At 41.0% G+C, this 21,163-nt stretch overlaps 1 protein-coding gene across 4 annotated transcripts; it reads right to left on the bottom strand.

Annotated features, from left to right (window-relative positions):
• Positions 1-723: 723 nt before the first annotated feature.
• On the bottom strand, positions 724-21,138 carry LOC131973409 (bromodomain-containing protein 1-like). 4 transcript variants are annotated; one of them, XM_059335401.1, is made up of 12 exons: positions 20,771-21,138; positions 16,693-18,082; positions 15,077-15,233; positions 14,866-14,997; positions 13,237-13,365; positions 11,902-12,214; positions 9,973-10,734; positions 9,752-9,878; positions 7,093-7,237; positions 4,704-4,796; positions 4,239-4,393; positions 724-2,418 (listed from the first exon to the last, which is right to left on the bottom strand). In XM_059335401.1, the coding sequence occupies exons 2-12, from the start codon at positions 18,060-18,062 to the stop codon at positions 2,229-2,231; spliced, it is 3,573 nt and encodes a 1,190-aa protein (XP_059191384.1). In that variant the 5' UTR covers positions 18,063-18,082; positions 20,771-21,138; the 3' UTR covers positions 724-2,228. The 4 variants fall into 4 exon arrangements, with proteins under 4 accessions (XP_059191384.1, XP_059191382.1, XP_059191380.1 ...); XM_059335397.1 differs by lacking the exon at positions 4,704-4,796 and having other exon boundaries at positions 2,262-2,418; positions 7,107-7,237; XM_059335398.1 differs by lacking the exon at positions 4,704-4,796 and having other exon boundaries at positions 2,262-2,418; positions 7,107-7,237; positions 14,866-14,994.
• Between the last annotated feature and the right edge of the window lie 25 nt (positions 21,139-21,163).

The following is a 21,163-nucleotide window of genomic DNA, read 5'->3' as shown; positions in this document are numbered from 1 at the left end:
TTAATAACATAACGAGATTTGTGCAACGAGCTGCTGCTGTCTTCAGATAAAAGACTTTCTCCTCGTCCTCATGTAGATCAGAGATCTGAATCAGTGGTTTCTGTTAATTTCTGAATCAGCTGTTTGACTGACAGCACAACACCGCCACCTAGTGGTCAGTTAAGGACTTTATATTTAGATTAAACTGGCCTTAAAAGTATCTTATCTCATTTTATTTTGGTTTTTATTTATTATTTGTGCTAATTTGGAGCTTAAATTTACTGTTCTCGAGCTTTCTTTTAAATTAGAAAAAAAGTATTTTATTTTTAGTGGATACTTCTCTTTACTTTACTAAAAAGTATTTAGTGGTAGAAATGCCAAAAAGATTTTATAAATATATAAAGAAAATAAAAAAAACTATAAAATTAAAATAAAATAATTTATGAAAATAAAATATCAAAGACTTTGCCAAAAAATTGATAAAGAAATATTTATTATTCATTTATATTAAAAAAATGAAACCATGATAACTTTAAAATAAAATATTAAAGTCAGGATATTAAAATATGTATATATATTTTTATACATTTTTAAAAAAATATACTAAATTTCCTGAAAAATGATACAAGGGTAATAATAATTAAGTAATAAATTAAAATATAAATCCAATCAATAAGTGTCTTAAAATCTAATAAAATAAAATAAAATAAAATAAAAGTAATAATAAAACCAGGACACTCAGAATCAGTGATTCAATAACATATTTTAATTTTTCAGTGTTTTAGTATAAAAATCCCACCAGCCTGCTGTCGGCTGGTTTCCGCTCCCGTTGGCTATAACTGTGGTTTTTCCCAGAGAATCTGCTAAAGTACCAAATCTATTTACACACAACATCCACATCCAGAGGGGCCAAACAAAACAGCTCTACCCAGCGCTACCCTGCCAAAAAAAACATCAAACACTATCACCTCACCTCTCAGATTTAATGCTATTTATCAAAAGAAAATAAAAAAAACTCACACAACATCAGAAGAGGAGGGGCCTCTACACATGGCTCCTCGTGTGCCCGTAGTATTTTCTTACAATACTCTCTCTATAAAGTAATGCATATACATTTTCTGCTTTACAATAAATTAGTACAGGCACATTCTCTTCTCTCCTACAGCCGACTGTAGTTCAGTTCAGATGGAAAAGATGATTCTGTGACGTTTTACAGAAGACTTGAACTCATCACAGCACACACACAAAAAAGGCTGAAAACCTGAAAAACAACTAAACTGTAAAAAAAAAAAAAAACACATTAGTGGGAAACTTGTGGGCAGCAGAATTTTTTGGTTTCGGTGTGAATGATGCACTTTCGGCATTTTAAACTTTGAGAGCATCTATATAGATTTTATATAAATATGTACAAACAAAAAAAAAGTAGAAGTAGTCCAGTAAAAACATTCAGGTAAAAAAAAAAGGAAGATGCAAACACACAAAATCAATTAATGCCAAAACGAGAGAACTTGAAGCTTGAGAACTTAATAATAACTTACAAAACAGTAAAAAAAAAAAAAAAAAAAAAAGGAGCTGAAATAAAAATGTTCATTACAGTATGCATGTTAGTTTTTTCTCTGTGTAGAGATAGCACCAGCAGAAACACCGTCAGTGGATCAACACCTCTGACCGTATAAATATCTGAACACCAAATGTACCAAAAACAAACTGAGGGAGTGAATAAATTAGTGTCAGGCCTTGTACAGGATATTTACAGGAGCTGCTGCAGTCACACACACACTGATGGACATTTCATGGCAGTGAGATTGTTGCAGCAGTCTTGCAGCACATTTAAGGAGGTCAGAGGTCAAACTCTGACACATTCAACAGGTTTAGACCCGTGATTTTTCGGTCCTCGCAGCCAAGGTTTGACTCTTTTTCTCTTTCGACTTTTAGCACCCGCTAACCGAGTTTGTTTTTCGTTGCATAGCTCTTTGACAAAACAAGATGGACGTCACAAGCTACAGTATTTCGGACACGGAGGGGGGGGGGGACATGTTCGGGGGGATGTGAAAACGATCCGGTTCCAGTTTGCAGGAAATGGTAAACATGACGTGTGTGTGTATGCGTGTGTGTTTTGTTGTGCGTATTAGGCAGAAACTGAGCTTCTCTGCTGTGACGGTGCTCAAAACCAAAAGCTGAAAGAGGATAAAAGGGATGATGGGATGATGTGAGGAGGAGGAGGAGGAGGAGGAGGAGGAGGAGGAGGTTCAGTCCGTGGCAGCGAGACCAGCTCTCGGCTCCAGCTCGCCGCCGACGCGGTTCAGGTGGTTGGTGGCCCGGTCGAAGGCGAGCTGCACAGCTTTTCGGACGCCGGAGGAGCGAGCCTCCGTCAGCTTGATTTTGTCGAGTGTCTGGTTGACCCCGAAGGGAGCCATCTTGGATCTAGGAAGCCATTGCCTGAGGAGAGAGAAGACGAGAGGTCAGAGTTTAACACGACGAATGGAAAGCTGCTTTAACATCGGTGACTTCAGTTTATGTTCCTGTTGAATCAGTGTGTTCAGCTGACTCTTATGCTGCGTTCGATTGCACTCGGAACTCGGAAAGATCCGACCTCCGAGTTGTAAAAGTGCAGTTAAACGGCCATTGAACTCGGGATTCTGACTCGGGAATTGGGGTAGGATCCAAACAGCCCACACACCGTGAGAGGTAAACAGTCACTTTATCGTCAATATTTTGTATGTTATGTGTCGTTTAATTTAGCATTTGTGTTACTAAAAGTGTAGGATAACGTTGTAGTGGTATTTGCACTCCCACTCTGTTAATTAAAGAGTTTGTGTGAGCGTAGTAGGGACGAAAAAGCACAGTAAAAGTGTAAAAAATATTAATATTAATATATTTAAATGCTCGAAAGACATCCAAACAAACATCAATTCGCTGTGGCCGGCCATGTTTTCCGAGGTTGAGCAATGAAACGCATTTACATCGGAAGTCGGAATTTCCAACTCGGATCTTTCTGATTTCCGAGTGCAATTGAACGCAGCATTATTTACGGTTCCGCCTGCTGAATTTAAAGTCATGGAAAAAAATATTAGACCACCCTTGTTTTCTCTAATTTCTTGTTCATTTTAATGCCTGGTACAACAAAAGGTACATTTGTTTGGACAAATATAACTATAACAAAAATAGCTCATACGAGTTGAATTTAAGAGCTGATATTTAGACATTTTCCATGGTTTTACTTTATAATAACCAAAATCATTATCTAGATAACCATGGAAAATGTCTAGATATCAGCTATTTATTGCATAGCAGTAACTTTAATATTCCTTCATAGCAGCAGTGGCACTGTGGAAAACAATATGCCAACATGGCTTCATCTTGAAAGTTCAGTCATTTATTGATACTATCCATTTTAAATGGCTGTATTGTTGCATATATATAATATTGTTGTTTGCAGGCGTTTTTTTTTCTTCTTTTCGCTCGTCTGTTTCAGGAAATCGATGTGTTCTTTTGTGTGAAATTACTTCAAGTGCCTAATTAAATTTGTTGTGTTGAAACTGGTTGGGTTGTTTCCCCCACGAGGCACTAAACGCTTGCATAAACTGCAGCTAGAGTGTGTGACATCGGACTCACTCACTTCGAAAAAGTTCCATATCGCAGACATGATGTGGGTGTGTGTAGATGCATGCAGGCTGCGTGACCACAACACTTGTTCTTCGTTTTAAAGCGGCAGCGTTTTGGCGCACTACCGCCACCTTTGGATCCGGAATGTATATCACACCATAACAAACACTGAAAGACACGTAAAGCACATGTACGTATAATGGGATCGGATCGGTGATTTTAACCTTTGATCAGATTTTTCGATCGATCGTTTTTTTTATATCGGGCCAATCTGAACAGTTGCCGATCGATCGGCGTCATCCCTTACCACAACCAAAAAATTTTATTAATTCACCCCAATTTAAAAAATAGCAGCCCAAAAACAACGCCGTACAATTAAGAAAGTGCAGAAATTCTTCTATTTGGTTGCCAATGAAAGGATCCAGTGAGAGTTGAAGACGATGTCACGACAGTTTTCATGCAGTGGCGGTGTTGATGTAGGTGGTGTCGGCAGGTACCGTCAGCAAATAGAGAAAATTTCCTGGTACAAAGAGCGAGTCGAGTCGTGCAGAACTGTACCATGCAGTGGAAACGCGGCATGAGTGATATTCGTATCAGCACCTGAAAAAACTACAAAACTCCTTTTTGTTTTTGTGGTTCGGCGAGTTCCTCACCAGCTGCGCTTGCTGTCGAAGAAGTGGACGAGGAAGAGTTTCTCTGCGGACTTGAACTGCATCCGTTCTCCGGCTCTGAGAACGTCCTGCGGCGGCTGGGGAAGCTCCGCCCCGTGTTGCTGACACGCCGTCCTCCGAGCTCTTGGGTCCATGATCTGTGACGACCGGGGGAGGGGAGGAGAAAAAAAAAAAAACAGAGCGGGATGGAGACTGAGTGAAGCTTCCTGGAGTATGGAGCATGTCCTGGTTGGCGAAGCCCGCACTCAGAGACACAAGCATGCAAAAGGCCGAGTCGAGCCGGAAACGCTCTGAGCGAAGCGGCCGACTCCACACACACAAAGCAGTCCATGATGGGCCAGCTGGAAGCTCCTGCATGGCTGTGAGCACAAATCACGAGCTACAGCACGCACGATGGCAGAGGGGCAGATGGGTAATGAGACACAGAGGGGACCAACACTCACTCACCAGGGCGGGGTAGGAGGGATATCCACTACATTTAGCCCAAACTAGTTTAAGAGGCTCCAGAACAAATGGAGAAGCAGCGGAGGGTTTCCACACCTCTACAGGAACAACGATAAGCAAGTTATGAAGTATTCAATGCAACAGACACAGAGCACCAGCAGACACACACACTGGAGGACACACATACACAAGTTTTTTAAAGATTGACTTTAAAAAAACAGTGATCCCAGATGAAATGCAGTTCCTGAGCTGATCCTAGGCAGAACTCTTATTTTTGAGAAAAAAAACAATGTGTGACTGTGAAAAAGTTGAGAAACAATACTCATATCTGCAAAGCTGTGACTCTAACTCTCTTTATTATTAGTAGAGCTCAATGAAGAAAACATTCAGTGAGCAGCTTCTTGTTTTTCCACTGATTTCACCAGTTAAAATGACCAACAAGGCCGGCAGCACATTACATCAACTTAGGGCTGGGCGATATATCCATATATTTTTAAATGTGATATGGAATTAGACCGTATCGCATATATCGATATAGTTCAATTTTTTTCTTTTATATATAAACGCCGCCCTTACTCGGGTTTGTCATATTTAGTTATTGTTATGTTACTTGACTATTACTGAGGGGTAGGAGAAGATATCTCAAATAAATGTTTTATTTTAATATTAACAATAATAACATCTATGGGTGTTACAGGTCAATTTTGAACCATATATATTTCACAAGATATTGTTTTATAATCTTATATACTAACTGAAACAATTTTTGCCAGGGAAATAGATTTTTTGTTTTATTTTGTTTAAATAAAAGGTTCCTGACAAAGTCAAAAAGCCTTGATGCAAAAAGCAAAAGTCGTGTGGTACTTTTATGCATTTAAAACCTAAAATAGGTCAGTGGCGACTCTAACACAAGAGGAAGGTTAAAAGAAAAGCAAATTGGCATAAGAGATGTTTGAGAGGGATTATTTTACTAGGAGTTTTTGTGTTGTTTTTCAGGAAAAGGTCACTCATTCTGCCTTCAATCTAATGAGAGTAGGTAAACACGACTGGTCCAATTGCAGTCCGAAAAATACAGCTTTACATGGTAAACTAAAGATAATTGGCACATTAGTTAAAACAAATGGATTGGATGGATGTTGTGTGTTGAGCAGCCTGATGTGAGTCTCTAATTAACTAAAACTATACAGAGACTAACGGACTTAACTTCACTTCCTTCTTGTCCATCACAGGTTTCCTGTTTCTCGACTCTTTGTTTATCACTTCCTTGACAGCTGAAACCTGCAGCTTTGGGTCTCTGTTGACTTAGGGCTGGGCGATATGGCCCTTAAAGCATAGGTCTCAAACTCAAATTACCTGGGGGCCGCTGGAGGCAGTATCAAATTGACCAAAAAAAAGACACTAAATCACTAAAAAAAGACACAAAATGACACAAAAAAGACACAAAATGACCAAAAACAACACTAAAGGACGGGAAAAAAAACTAAGTTACTTAAAAAAGACAAAAAATGAACAAAAAAAGACACAGAATTACAAAAAAAGACACAAAAGTATTTAAAAAAGACACAAAATGACCCAAAAAAGACACAAAATTACTAAAAGACACAAAATTATTACAAAATGACACAAATTTACCAAAAAAGAAACAAAAATACTATAAAAAAGAGAGAAAATTACCAAAAAAGACACACAATTATTAAGAAAGACAAAAATTATTCAAAAAGACACAAATATTTTTTTTTTTAAAGTCAAATTATTTAAAAAGACACAAAATTACCAAAATAAGACATAAAATTACCAAAAATAATTAATTAAAGGGACCTTCCACATTACATTTTTCAGGTCTTAAACAGATCATTGAGCATATTTGTGGTTTATATTGTCATAAATAGTAAAATTTTATTTCAGATTTCATGATTTTTGTGTATTTTTGGGCTCAATGTGTCAATAAATTTGGTCAAAGTGAAAAAATAATTGTCAGATCATGTTGAAGTTGTGCTGAGAAAATACCAAATACCAAACATGGGTATGGTAAATATTATGTGGTATATAAAGGGCAAATAGGCTCAGACCCCAGAGGGTTAATGTGAACGATATGATATGACACACCCCACATTGACTTCATCCAGGAGCTGCTGGTTCCCATTTCAACATTTTCTCTTAAAAACGACTTTTATATCAGAACTTTTGCTGGTCAGAACAGCTTTACTGCTCTTCGGGTCAGCAGAAGAAGTGATGTAAGGAATAAATAAATAAAAATAGAAATGTGTGATTGCACATAAACAGTATTAGTATAATCACAGTGATGTTTTAATAAGTTTAGTTAATCGGCAGGCAGAAGCTGACCGATCAGAGAGCGCCATGCCGTGTCATGCACATCCATCAGGTGTCAGACGTTGCTGTGTTTACCTGGAGAGATTTTGGCAGCTTTGGTGAACTCTCCGTTCTCGATGCAGGTCATCAGAGTGCTTCTGTCGTCCACGGTGCTCCGCCGGGCCGCCGGCGACCGCCCTTTACCGCTTTTAGACACGATGACGGTGCTGAAAGAGAGAAAAATTTAGAGTTTAGACTTTCCTATAATAGATGCAACTCAAAAAAGGACCATTTTGAAATCCATATATTCTTATTTCCTATAATAAATAGAATATATGAATTTCAAAATGGTCCTTTTTCGAGTTGCATCAAAATAATTTCATTTTGTAATATTTCTTGCATTCCTGAATGCCATCCCAATTAGGGATGGGAGTAATTAATTGATGATCGAATAATAGTTGTCAAGAATTTGGTCGATTCGTGGAATTCTTAATCGATCTGTCTATTTTTTTTAATCTCGGACTGCGTGTCAGTATCACTGAACTGAAACACGCCGATCGTTCAGTTCTGTGTCTTTACGTCAATCAGCCAATGAGCTGAGAATTTAGTTGGATAAAGCTACAGTTTGCAAACTGAAAGTTGCAATAACAACTAGAAAATTTCCTTTTTAGAAATTTTGAAAGGGCCACGGGGGCTACTGGCGGTGTGTGTACACTATGATGAGATTCTTCAGAGATTTCAAACTATGCCCTTTAACCTCAAAATGTGTGTGTGTGTAGCGAAAATCGCATAAAGTTACCTGTGTGTGTGTCTGTGTGTGTGTGTGTGTGTGTGTCCGCGTGCGTGTTTGAAGCATGTGTATGCATGTGTGAGGAGTGTGAGCGCTTGCGCGCGTGTGTGTGTGTGTGTATCTGTAATCACATCAAAGATCAAAGGCAATCAGATCAAAGCAATCAACAGAATTAACTGACACCTGTTAATGAAAGAGTGACAGCAGCCAGAGGTGGACTGGAATTTCTGGCCTCGAACAGAAAGCATTTTTGGCAAAACCATAATACCTATCATTGATCCGACTTCACTTTGTGTCCTGAGTTCTTCCTGAACATCTACATATGTTTTTTTTAAAGAAAAAAATTGCTTTGTTAGAGCGATCTAAAAAAACTTTAAAATCTCACTTTTTCCGAAATCTTCCTGCGTTTTTAATATGGGAGCCAATGAGGCTGTTGGTGGTGTTGGTGCCGCATCTGTGCGTCGTACGCCCAAACTATAACTCTGACAGCTTTACCAGAGGATTGTGAGTGAGAAGACAAATTTTCCTACGTTTCTATGTATAAATTATTTCTGTAGAGTGGAATTTGCGGCCTGGAGCGCAGTTTTAAAATTGAAAATACTTACGTCACGAAAAATTAATATTCCGTAGAGAAAAGTAATAGCACACTGATCCCGATCAATCCGCACGTTTTGATATATAATTTGTCCTGCAACTCTTTAAGTTGTAGGACTAGTAGCGGGACGAAATTGCGTCCGCAAGAGGAATAAGAAGAAATCCACAGTATAACAGTAGTGCTCGGTGCGATTGCCCCGAGGCCCTAATTATAAAACACACAGAAATAGTATTAATTTGAGCGGAACTAGCTTACTATCAAACCTTGCTAGCACGAATTACTGAGTTGAATTTTATACGGAACTTATTTAAACACAAAACACATTCAAATATGCAAGATTACTGTGAAAACTAACCTCATGCTTGTTCGGGGGCTAAAACATAAAACACTGAACTCCTTGACGTTATCTTTACAATATAACGATCAACAGGATCAAGTCTCTTTTTGTCCTTTCAAAATAAAAGCGTCCGTTATCAAAACAGGCTTTTGCATAGTACTGTATAAATATTTTTTTTATTTTGTGCATGTATGCATGCAGCGATTAATCATTTATTTGATCATTAACGTTATAGATAATCGAGTTAGCAGGTTTCTTCCAAACGCCCATCCCTAATCCCAACCTTTGTTAACTGAAGTTGAAAGCAACTTTCAATTGATTTTTGATTTAGAGTTGAAAGCATGAAACCCCTGGTCAGTAGGTTATAATCATCACTGATGGTAAAAACTTTTTAAATTAGGGATGCACGATATTATCGGCGCGTTAACGGTATCGGCCGATATTGGCTTGAAAATGAATTATCGGACATCGGCCAACACTCTGATATCCTCCGATATAATAAAGTGATTAAATAATGTGGTGCACATCACCACTCTGCTGCACCTTGTTTGTAGCTCATAGAATTGTGCAGTGTAGTCTGAGCCCACCTATTTATTTATGTTCTGATTAGGGACTGAAGCTGCTTATATTTTTGGTACTTTTTGTGATTTTGTTTGCACAGTGCAGATTGAGTCGTCACATATTGGGCTCCTGTTTTAAGTTAAATTTGAATTTAAGCAGCAGTCTGTAAGGTACATGACGTTTTATTCAATTTGGGTTTAATTGCTGTACAGTTGCACTTTTCACATGTTTTTCACTCTGTTTCACAGAAAACAGAGGTTATGTTTACTTATTATGTCAATTGGGAAATTGGCCAAATTTGCCCTGATTGTGGGTATTAGTTGTGCGGGAAAAAAATATCGGTATCTGTAATCGGCTAAATGAGTTGTAAAAAATCGGCTTACCGGATATCGGCAAAAAATCCAACATCGTGCATCACTAATTTTAATAAATAAAACAATATTTCCTCCTGCGCTCACCTTGTGCTGCAGAGGACGCTTCCGCTAGATGAGATGCTCGACTCGGAGGCACAGCGGCGCCGAGGCTCCAGCAGGCGGGGAGACAACGAGATTTCTTCATCCTCCACCACAAAACCATTTGCTATACCTGAGGGGGAAAAAACAAACTCAAAAAAATAAACGTGTGTTTCCTGTCACTGAGGAGATTTGTTTTGCTGAAGCAGGACAACCGGTCTCAGTACCTGTTCCGAGGCGTTTTATCGGCGACTCCTCGTCCTCTTCCTCCTCCCCGTCGGCACTGCTGCTGCGTCTTCTTTTCTTGGGCAGGAGGAGCGTCTCCAGGCGAGGGATCACCACCGACAGGAAGGTTTTGGTGCCCAGGGGTGGCGATAACGCAGCTGACTCTGGGGTCTTGGGTGTTTTCTGAGGACTGATGCTCTTGGACTTGCGGAAGAGGACGTTGTTTCGTCGGTTGCAGGCGCCTGAGGCTTCGGTGTGGATGTCGCCGTTGGGGAGCGGCGCTTCTGGCGCGTGGCCGTTGGGTGTGTCCGCGGGCACTGAGGTAGACGTGTTGGTGTCGCCGTCGAGCTCCATAGGAGTACGGTCCACGCTGGGTTTGACGGCTTTCAGAGGAGGCGGCTCTGAGTCGCGGGGTGGAGATTGGAGCTGCGACAGAGACGTTAACAGCTCTAACGTTGGCAGAGGTAAAGGCTTCTCCTCCGCCGGTGCGCACGGCTCTGCCGGGGTTTCAGGTAGTGGTTTCTCCTCGGGCTCTGTGGGGGGAGGGGTGGGCTCCGGGGGGGCGGGTGGAAGCTTTCGGAGGGAATTCTTCAGGCTCATCTCGCTGCGGACCTCCATGATGGTCTTTTTGAGCAGTTTGAGCCTCTTGCTGCGGGAAGGACTGTGCTTCATGGCCGTGCTCAGGTCCAGCTTCTCCAGCAGCTCCTTCAGCTGGACCTCCAGAGGGGTCAGCTGACGGTAGGTGGGGGTCAGCAGCCGATCCACTGAGAGAGAGATGGTCACATGACATCATTAAATCTCCATTATATCCATTGCACTTTTGTGTTTAGAATTTGCCTCACATAAATGACTGACTAGAATTGTACTAAACATGTCACTTATTACAGGGTATATACAGAAATATTTAAGTTGAATTTAATACTAGAGGTCGATCGATATATCGGCTGGCCGATATTTGCGTCTTTTACTTGTATCGGCATCGGCCGATACGTGCTTACATTCGCCGATCAATTAGCCAAAAAGAAAAACACATCAAATATGTGGATCATCTGAGGCGCCACCACCTCCAGGCCTAGAACAACATACACATTGTTTGCTATCCAACAGTTAATGTTTTGTTTGTTTTGTTGATAAATGTTTCTTTTTTTGTTTAAATTGAGACTTGTGTAACATTTGTTATCATTGTGTCATTTTTATCATGTAAATGGAGGGAGAAAAGGCAATATCGGCTTCAAGAATCGGCCCAAAAAAAATCGGCAGCACATATCGGGGATCGGTTAAGACTGATGTCAAAATAATCGTTCGACCACTATTTAATACCTTTTAATACCTTTTTTAATACCTTCAGAATATTTTTTAATACCAACACGACATTGATCTGCAACTGTTGCGGAAACCTTTTTAACTTCAGTGTTGGGGCTAACTTATTATAGAGTAAGTGATTCATTTATTTTTACTTTTCTGTTACGGTTATTTGTACTCTGGGTGGTGTGACTGTGTAAATATCAATCAGCAATTTAGAAAGTATAGAAAATGACACTCGACTGCAAAACAAGCTTTAGAATCAGTGTTTCCACAGAAACTCTAGTGATGCTAACAGAGTGCTCCCGCAGTTGCTGTTTCGGTTGTAATAACGTCTCAAGTATTTGACGTCCTGGCAGTTAAAAACGGACATAGAAATGTTGATGCGCACCAAGTTTGCTGTCTGCGGCACCTGTCACGGCACAAAGCAGTGGATGGTTCGAAAATGTAATACCTGGTCAGATGACGTTTCTTACTTTTTATTGGCCTTATTTTTTTCTAATTTCATTTACTACCTTTTAAAACCCTGCAGTAACCCTGATAAAACGACTGACTAGAATCTAAATAAACATGTCACTGATTACCAACAATGTCAGTGATTTTTGTTTCTAAACGATCAATCGACTTACCCTCGTCCCAGGTGAAGGGGGGCGGTGGCTCCAGTACTGGAGCTTCGGGTAAATGCAGCCCGCTGGGGAAGTCGAAGCCGATTCTCTCGGCCTCTCTGCGGGCCCTGCGGAGGATGGCTCCTCCGTGGTCCTGCATCCGCTGACCCGCCTTGTAGAAAAAGGTGTCCTTGGCGTTGTACTTCATGCAGTTGAAGATGATGAGGTCGAAGTCGGCCTCGAACTCCTCCAGGCTCCTGTAGTCGTAGGCGTCGATGCGTTTCCTCATGGTGGAGAAGTCCATGGGGTTCTTGATGTGGTCCAGGTAGTCAGGAACCTGCAGGAGACAGAGGGGACACGTTGGTGGCTGCAGGATATTTACAGGGACTCACTATGGGGGGACTCGGGGGACGAGTAGAGCATTTTCCATGTGATGTTTCTATGTCATGTTGTGTGATGTTAATGTTGAGCGTCTTTGTTTTCTGTTGAATTTACAGTGATGCGAAAATGAATTTCCCCTTGGGGACAATTAATCTAATCTAATCTAATTCTTTATCCGACCTCGCTAGATTGTAGAGGTGTGAATCAGCGTATTGGCCCCACAGAACGATTTTATCCTGATACTTGAGTTACGATACAATATTATTGCCATTTTAAGCATTTGGCGATACGGTGAATATTGCGATACAATATATTGTGATTTAACTGTTTAACTGCATTTTGTGTCCACAAAATTAAATTCAATTAAGAATTGTTTTGTCAGATAAGAGAAAATTCTCAGTCTATTTATCTCACTTCAGTCTTTTTATTTCTCCACAATGAGAGTCAAACCCACAGACTGACCAACAAAGTATTCAGTCAAACTGAACTGAACTGATATCAAACATGTATGGACGACAACAAACTGCAGCATTTTATCAAACTTTCCTCAACTTTAAGCTTCACTGCTCTGATTTTTTTTTAATGAAACATAAAGAAAAACCTTGTTTCGACAACTTCCCGACACGATATCTTGACACACATGTTTCCTATAGATACCTTAGATTTTTTAGTTTCATATGATACCAGATCTCCAGTATATTCCTAAAAGTGAGCCCACTAGCCTCCGGAAATAAACAACGAAAATACAATATATCGAAACTTGGCGGCCATGAATCGATATAATATTGCCAAGCAAAACATTGTGCTACTATCCTGTATCGATTCTCACACACTCAAAACAGTGTGTGAGTCGTTCCGTATGACAAATTTGAATATAACTTTATTAATAAACAGAACGTGTAGTAACTCTGGCTACTGCAGTGCAACAGTGTAATTGATTTCATGGCTTGTTTAATGGAGTGATGAAAGGCGGCAGACCTCCTTGACGTTGACGGGCTGAGCGAAGATGCTGTACTGGTCCTTCTCCTGCAGCTGACTGAGCACGGCTCTCAGCAGGATGCTGAAGGGGGTGAGCTGGACCTCCAGCGCCGACTGCTGCAGCTTCATCTGACGAGAGAAGACACAGAGGGTCAGCTGTTTATTAGTAAAACAGGCACCGCATCACTGTGACAACATTGAAGTGTTTGAGGCAAATTAAATACAAGGGAGGGAGTGGTCAAATTTGTGAGCACAACAGAAAATGACAGAAATGGAAATTCACTTCACATTGTGACTGAATTAGGGCTGGGCGATATATCAATATATTTTTAAATGTGATATGGAATTAGACCATATCGCATGTATCGATTTAGTTTTTTTTCTGTCTTTATATATAAATGCTGCCCTAACTAGGGTTTGTCATATTTAGTTATTTTGTAATGTTCGTTATTCTTTTCTCATATAAATATATTTCTTTCAGAAAAAAAAAATGGCCTATTTTATTTTATAGGCTATTTTTATTTAAGACATTTTTTTAACCTAAATGTCTACTTTATGGAGCTTTGATTTGAAAAAAAAAGGTACTCCTGTTGTTATACAGTATTTCTGTCCACTTATATGAAAACTACTTGTGACATGTCTTATTTGACTTTGACTGAACATTTGCTCTCACTTTGAGATAAAAAAATCGGGATATATGGTCTATCGATATTCAGCCTAAATATATTGGGATATGACTTTTGGTCCATATCGCCCAGCCCTAGTCTGAATACCCCTTAAGAACAACTAAGTGAAATATGGAGGGTTTTTGATGAACCTGACAGCAACTATATAGCTTCATAATGCATTAATAACATAATTATTTATTCAAACTTAAAACAAGGTTCATACACTTTTTGAGTGGTCAAATTCAAGCACTTTTCAAGGACTTTTAAGGTCCATTTTCAAACTTTTCCAGGACCTTACAACAGTTGTAAGTTGCATGTGTTAGATGACTACTTACATGCTAAAGGGGGTAATTTCACTAAACCATACCGACAGCGATGGTTTTACACTTTTAACAACCAAAAGTACAGTTTGCTAATCTCAATATTCAATTTAGTATTTTTTTCATTGAACATGTGTTTATCTATAGTCAGATTGCAAGAGAAATACAGTAACAATTTCAAGCATTTTCAAGCACTTTTTCCAAAATCCAAGCACTTTTTAAACCCTGAAAATACAACATTAAAATTTAAGCATTTTCAAGGATTTCAGGCACCCGTACGAACCCTGTTAAAAAGTGTAACATCAAGCCTTTATTAGACTTATTTTACTTAATTTCCGTTTGGTCTGTGATTGAAAATCAAAAACACAGCCAGACAGGAAACCTTTGGTCAATTTTTAAGATTTTAAGATTAAGATGAATTACTTTATTAATCCCACAATGGGGAAATTCAACCTCTGCATTTAACCCATCCTTTTTTACACACAAGTGAACACACCATGCAAGGCAGCACATTACTGGAGCTATACAGGGGGGTTAGGTGCCTTGCTCAAGGGCACTTCAGTCCTTGATCTGTCAGTACTGGGATTGGAACCGGCGACTCTCCAGTTACAGAACAGAAATAAAAGATGACGTGACTCTACCTCCTCCCTCTTCAGCTTCTCTCTCTTCCTGATGAGCTCCAGCAGCAGGCGGGCTCGCTCCAGGTCGTGGCGGAGGCGGTGCCACTCTTTCAGCTGCTCCTTCAGCGTCTGGTTCGTCTCAATGCGCTCCTGCTACAAAACACAAACCCAACTGTGTGAGAAGAACGACATTAAAGGATAATAATCGACTGAGAGTGAAAGCGTCACTGACCTCTTGCTCGACTTTGGTGGGCTGCGGGTTGGCCTGCAGCCGGCGGATCAGCGGCACGTTGTTCCTCGAAAGCCTCTTCTGCACCCAGTAGCTCAACACCCGCTCCACGAAGACGCGCTTCCTTTGAACCGCAACCTGGTTCAGGATGGTGTCGAAGCTGCTCCACGGGGGAAAAGAGGTGTTCATCAATAAATACTTATCATTAACCCTATGGAGTCCATCTATTTATTGAAAATACACATGTTTAATTTACAGTAATAACTGTATTTATATATGATATGTAGGCAAGCAGAGAAAGCCAGTTGAAAGTTCAATCATAGGAGCTTTCACAGTGTGCCATTTATGTTTCTAGACCATTTTTAAAATGTGAATTTTCTTTCTACAATGAAAACTATTTACATGCAAATAGACTGTTTTGTAGTTTTATTATTTATTATTTTTTCTGCTGTTTTTGTGTATATAAATGGTAAAACAAAAAGGTACATTTCCAAAGACACCTGTGTCTTTTGTTTGTATTTTCGGTTCCTGGCAGCTTTATACTTTGTAAATTAAAATAAAATAAAAAATCTGACTGATAGCCAAATTTGTGTGGAGAAAAAGGAGCCATGCATGTGATGTAAAGACAGACTGAAAGATGCTAAACAGAGACAGAAATGAATGCACAGGAAGTTGACAAATTTGAACCAAAACCTCCTGGACTTCAGAGGTTTAAAGAGGGATAAGAACTGTGCCATTATTCCAAAAATAAGATCAAAGTTGTAATAAACCAGAATTAACTTTACATTCAGCTTTTTAATGCAGTTATTACACTGTCACAGTTTTCTTTAAACTACACTGGACGTAACTTAAGCTTATTGTCCAAATTTGTGGTTCCAATCCGAAACACACCTGTAGAAAACTGAACTGTACCTGTTACTTTTCTAAAAATCTGGATCTGGAATCTGGTTTAAATGACTAGTAGTTTCACAAGGCAACTCGGTTACTAGTGTGCGCTGTATTGCAATAATGCTGGATCAGGATGCTGATCTTATTAATACAGTCATGGAAAAAATGATTAGACCACCCATGTTTTCTTCAATTTATTGTTCATTTTAATGCCTGGTACAACTGAAGGTACATTTGTTTGGACAAATATAATAAAAACAGCAAAAATAGCTCATAAGAGTTTAATCTAAGAGCTGATATCTAGACATTTTCCATGGTTTTCTTGATTATGCTTTTGGAAAATGGATAGATATCAGCTATTAAATTAAACTCTTATGAGCTATTTTTGTTGTTTTTATTATATTTGTCCAAACAAATGTACCTTTAATTGTACCAGGCATTAAAATGAACAAGAAATTGAAGAAAAAAGCGGTCTAATATTTTTTTTCCCTTGACTGTTCTCTTAAACAGTCATTAAAAAATTCTATAATATTCTGTGTTACCCAGACAGATTGTATTCTGTGGATCTTGGGATGCACTGCTTGTAAACTTTTCTGTACACATTTTATTGGTCGTTGACATGATTATTTCAACAATGATGTGACTCCTAAAGAACCCTGACAGTGAGACGGAGTTTATTATTATTAATTCATGTGACAGATGCGTTCTGAGAGTCGTGTTTGCCTGCCTACCTTGAAGCGGTGATACTGGGCCCGGTGTTATTGGGGGTCTCGGGTTCCGGTTCTGGTTCGGGCTCCGCTCTCTTACTCTTCTTCTTATGCCAGCCCTTGGCTCGGGACTTCCCTCTCTTGTCGTTCCTCTTGATGCAAGCTCCGTTTTTCGGGTGCGGCTCCTCGTAGATGTTGAGCTGCCGGCAGTCGCAGCCTTCGGGCGTGTGGCTGCAGCAGTAGGCCGTCTTTTTCACGGAGAAGGTGGCGGCGCCGGACGACGTCACCTCTTTGACGGGCTCCATCTTCATGTAGAGGCCGGCCTTCTGGGCGCAGCTGACGTGGAAGGCGGTGTAACAGTTGATCTTGTCGCACTGGATGCACGCTCCCGCGCCTTTCTCTTTACACAGGTAGCAGGTGAGCTTCCAGCGCGCCGGGGGGATGTTGCGGACGCCGTCGATGGGCTCGATGAAAACCGTGTCGGAGAAGCCGACCTCGGGCACCCACAGAGCGCACGCTACGTGGCCCCAGCGGTCGTCGTCGGTCTTCTTCAGGGCGCCGCCCCGGTTGGGGCAGAAGATGCACTCTGCGGGCCGCGACGGACACTGCAGGCAGTGTCGGCACAGCCACTGGCCTTCGGGGATGTACGGCACGCCGTAACACTCCTGGTGCACCGCGATGTTGCAAGAGTCGCAGAAGAGGATGACGTTGCTGTCGGCGCCGTCTCCGTCCATGCAGATGCAGCAGACGGCGTCCTCGTCCACCAGCGACTGCAGGTCGCTCTGGCCCTGGGTGGCCGAGTACGACTCCTTCTCGAAGCGGTCCATGAGGAACTCGAACAGGTTGTGCGACACCTGGCTGATGCCGTCGCTCTTCCTCTTCTCGTTGAAAAGCTCCAGCCAGGCGTAGTCTTCCTCGTCCATGTCGTACTCCACCTCGTCGTCCAGCTCCTCCGCTGTCCTCTCCGTGTATTTGTAATACGCCGCCGGCCTCTTCGGCACCACGGGCAAGTTGTATTCAACCGTTCTGACCTTTGCCTCCAACAGGCCGCTGTTGCTGCCGTGCGTGCCGGTTCCCTGCGAGGCCACGAGTGAAGCGTTCTTCTTCTGCTGGTTGTTTTTGAGGCGCACGGAGCGCACCAGGACCTGCTGGGGCTTCTCGTTGTTCTCCTTGTTGCTGTTGCACTCCATGATCTCCTGCGCTGTGGGGTCGTCGTCGGAGATGACGTCCAGCTTGTCGTAGATGCTGAGCCGGTGCACGCGGCCGTCCACCTCCAGCTCCACTATCCGCTGAGCCTGCGCATACGTCAGCGTCTCCCGGTTGGGCGACGGCTTGATGGGAGAGGAATCCCTCTTCAGCACCGCTGGTCGGTGATGTCGACTTTTCTTCTTCATTTTGAAGCCGTAAAAAAACCCTGCAAGCGGGAGCGATGAAACAACAGTGTCAGTGGCACACTTGCGTAATGTCGTGTCAGCAAACAGTTTTTATGTCATTCACTCTGTGAAGCAACAACCAGCACACTGGGCAGTGTGTGTAGGATCTAACAGAAACCTGCAGTAATCATGTACAGCCTTAATTCTCAATGAAGCATTGCAGACACAATGATGGGCAGTTCATGTGTTTACACAAGGCTGTCTTCCAGTCTTCAACCAGAGACATGTGTTAAGACAAAAAATATTACTTTCTCTCTACATGCAAGTAATTTTAGTTCTAATACTTTATATTTATTTTGCAGTGCACCTGAACAATTACTCTGAATTTTTTATCAAAATCACAATGTTTACTAATACAATCTTCAAATTGCATGAGCCAGTTAAGGCAAAATATGTGTCAAAACACCATTTTAATAGAAGTATTGTAGTTCTACAGAGATGTCCCGGCCTAAAAATGGTATTCTATTCTTTATTTGGTACAGATAATTGCAAAAATAATAATAATTTTCTGTGAAAAAGCAAACGATGCATAAATAATCATTCCTCTATTCATATCCCTGTTAAATAAAGAGCACTCTCTAAAGGTAATAAAATATAAAGTTAGTTTAGTTTACTGATCAAATCAACTAGGACTCAAAATCTGAAAAAGATTTTCATAATTGACATTTTTAGACACTAGAGACTACAGACAAATTTCAGTTACCAAATAAAATGTATAAAGGTTATATACACAACTTTATACAACGATACAAAATAAGTTAACGCTATATTCCACTAACGTATAAGGGTTTGCACAAGGGAGCCTTGAACTTGAAATGTTGTGTCTTTTGTAGTTCATGGGAAGGATTCAAATATCAAGTATCAAAAGTCTCAAATTTCAGGAGCTGGCACATTTGCTTAAAAATGACAAGCGTGATTAATCAGTTATCAAAATAGATGTCATATTCGGTAGACCCACATATCAAATATTCAGCTTATCATTTCACCTCTACATAGAGCCCTCTTTATGGAGGAATGAATTGATTAGCAGACTAAGACGATTTCATTATTATCCATAGGGTTTATTTCAGAAATCTTTGCACTGCCAGGCACTTTACCACTACTGTGTGTTTCCCAGCTCTGTGTTTACGTTTCCTTATCTCTGTTTAGCCTTATTAGTGTATCTGTATCATCCTTCACATTTGACCTCTGCACTGTGAATAATACACACACAGCGAATGATAACTGTCATTTTCACTGTTATGTAAACATTAGCGTTCCAACAGTTTATATCTATGTTATCAACTGTTTTCTTGATTACTTGGTGAAAATGTCTGTCACAGTTTCCCAGAGCACAGGCTGACATATTTAAATGTCCAGCTACCTCTGACCAACACTACACAACCAAAACATAGCAGCTAATTCTCATTGAGAACAAGAAAACCAGCTTTTCTGGTCCTGGACATAAAGACTCAAGGGCAGTACTTAGCACAGTTTTGAGGTACTTTACTTGAGTATTTTAATTTAAGGCTGCTTTCTCCTTCACTACAATTGTACCCTTGCCACATATACATAAACCTTAGGTACAAAACATGATGTATTATAGGAGATTTTGGCACTTCAGCAGGATGTAGAATAATAAAACTCAGATGAACATTTACCAGCTGCATCATTACAGTTATGTGGATATTAATGCATCACTAAATAGAATCAATAATAAAGCATATATGATTCTGAAATTGACCGTTCTGCAGAATTAGTCCTATTATTTTGGGTACTTTAAGTATACTTTGATGCATCCAAGTTTAAATAAGATTTTAACTGCGAGATTATTACTAGTGACAGTATTTCTACACTGTGGTATTGCTACTTCTACTTTCTTAAAATATATAACTACTGCTTCCGTCAGTGGCAGAGAGCAGCTAAAAACAAAAAAATCAACATACTTGGCCAATAAAGTTGTGCACTACTCAAAACAGTTTGCAGCTGCCACTGTAACCGTAAACGTTCAGCTTGCGGCTTTTAAAAATTAAAGTCCCGATGTGTGTTTACGCAGCTTCAGTTGATTAGACCGTGTTTTCAGTTGGCTGCTGGTTGTAGTTTTTTTTAAAGGGGGCGGAAACAGAGTGTGAAAACGTTCACTGGATGAATGACAAATGTACCGAGAGCAGCACACCTCCAAGCCGATTACAGCCAGGCTCCGGTCGGCTCAGCTCGCCTGACTGCAGCCGATTGTTGCTGACCATCCTCGGCTAACAGCAGCTGCAGCTTGTCTGGTTTCTCTCGGTTGAATGGTGTATGCTAACAACCAGCTAGCGTTAGCTCCTCTTTACCGAACCCACAACGCCGATCTTTGTTATGAATCGAGCCAGCTTTCAAGTGATATCCTAAACACGGGTCTGTGACATACAAAGACGACCCGGTGGTGTCCTCTAACCAGGCAGCGGCCTCATCGGTGGCCGGTTAGACGCATTAGGACACTCCGTCCACAAACCAGGCTACCGTTAGCCTGCTAGCAATACCCAAACTGAAGGGGGGAGGAAATATGGCGACCAACACAACAAGAAACTGCCTCGATTGGAAAAGGAGGCTTTTCCTCAGAGCACGGCAGGCTGGTTTTCTATTTTAACCAGCCCACACTGTAGGGGACTTCTATAAAAGATGTGAGGACAAAGTGGTGCGGAACTTACCTCGGTATTTTCACGAATTCAGCGTATAAAAACAGCAGCAATGGCGGCGCGGCCTGCGGAGCAAAGCAGCACTTAAATCCACATTCAGTCCGCTCATCCAACGGCGGCCGCGGCTCGTGAAACCGGAGAGTGACCGGCAGGTATCCAGGGCGACGGAGCCGGTTTCAGAGTGTTATCACTTTGATCGGGATAATAACGGATCAATAGGACTGTTAAGAAGCGGTAATAAGCGGCAGAGCTCAGCGGCTGCCCGAGCTTCTCTTCCCCCAACAACAATGCGGTTGTGTGAGTCCGTGCGTCATGACGTCACCGCGTACAAACGATAGGAAGAGGTAGCCCTGGATCTGTGGAGGTGGTACTACTGCCAGTACAGTACTACTACTACTACACATG

Source organism: Centropristis striata, chromosome 6 (assembly GCF_030273125.1).
Source record: "Centropristis striata isolate RG_2023a ecotype Rhode Island chromosome 6, C.striata_1.0, whole genome shotgun sequence".
Taxonomy (NCBI): domain Eukaryota; kingdom Metazoa; phylum Chordata; class Actinopteri; order Perciformes; family Serranidae; genus Centropristis; species Centropristis striata.
This window is presented reverse-complemented; position numbering and strand designations above follow the sequence as displayed.

What these genes read in the sequence shown, in the direction of transcription:
- LOC131973409 (XM_059335401.1), bottom strand. Translation starts at nt 18,062, where the DNA reads ATGAAGAAGAAAAGTCGACATCACCGACCAGCGGTGCTGAAGAGGGAT. An exon ending in CCACCAAAGTCGAGCAAGAG is followed by an intron (nt 14,998 to 15,076) that starts GTCAGTGACGCT and finishes TGTGTTTTGTAG; the next exon opens with CAGGAGCGCATTGAGACGAA. An exon ending in CTCCAGGTAAACACAGCAAC is followed by an intron (nt 4,797 to 7,092) that starts GTCTGACACCTG and finishes GTTCCTGTAGAG; the next exon opens with GTGTGGAAACCCTCCGCTGC.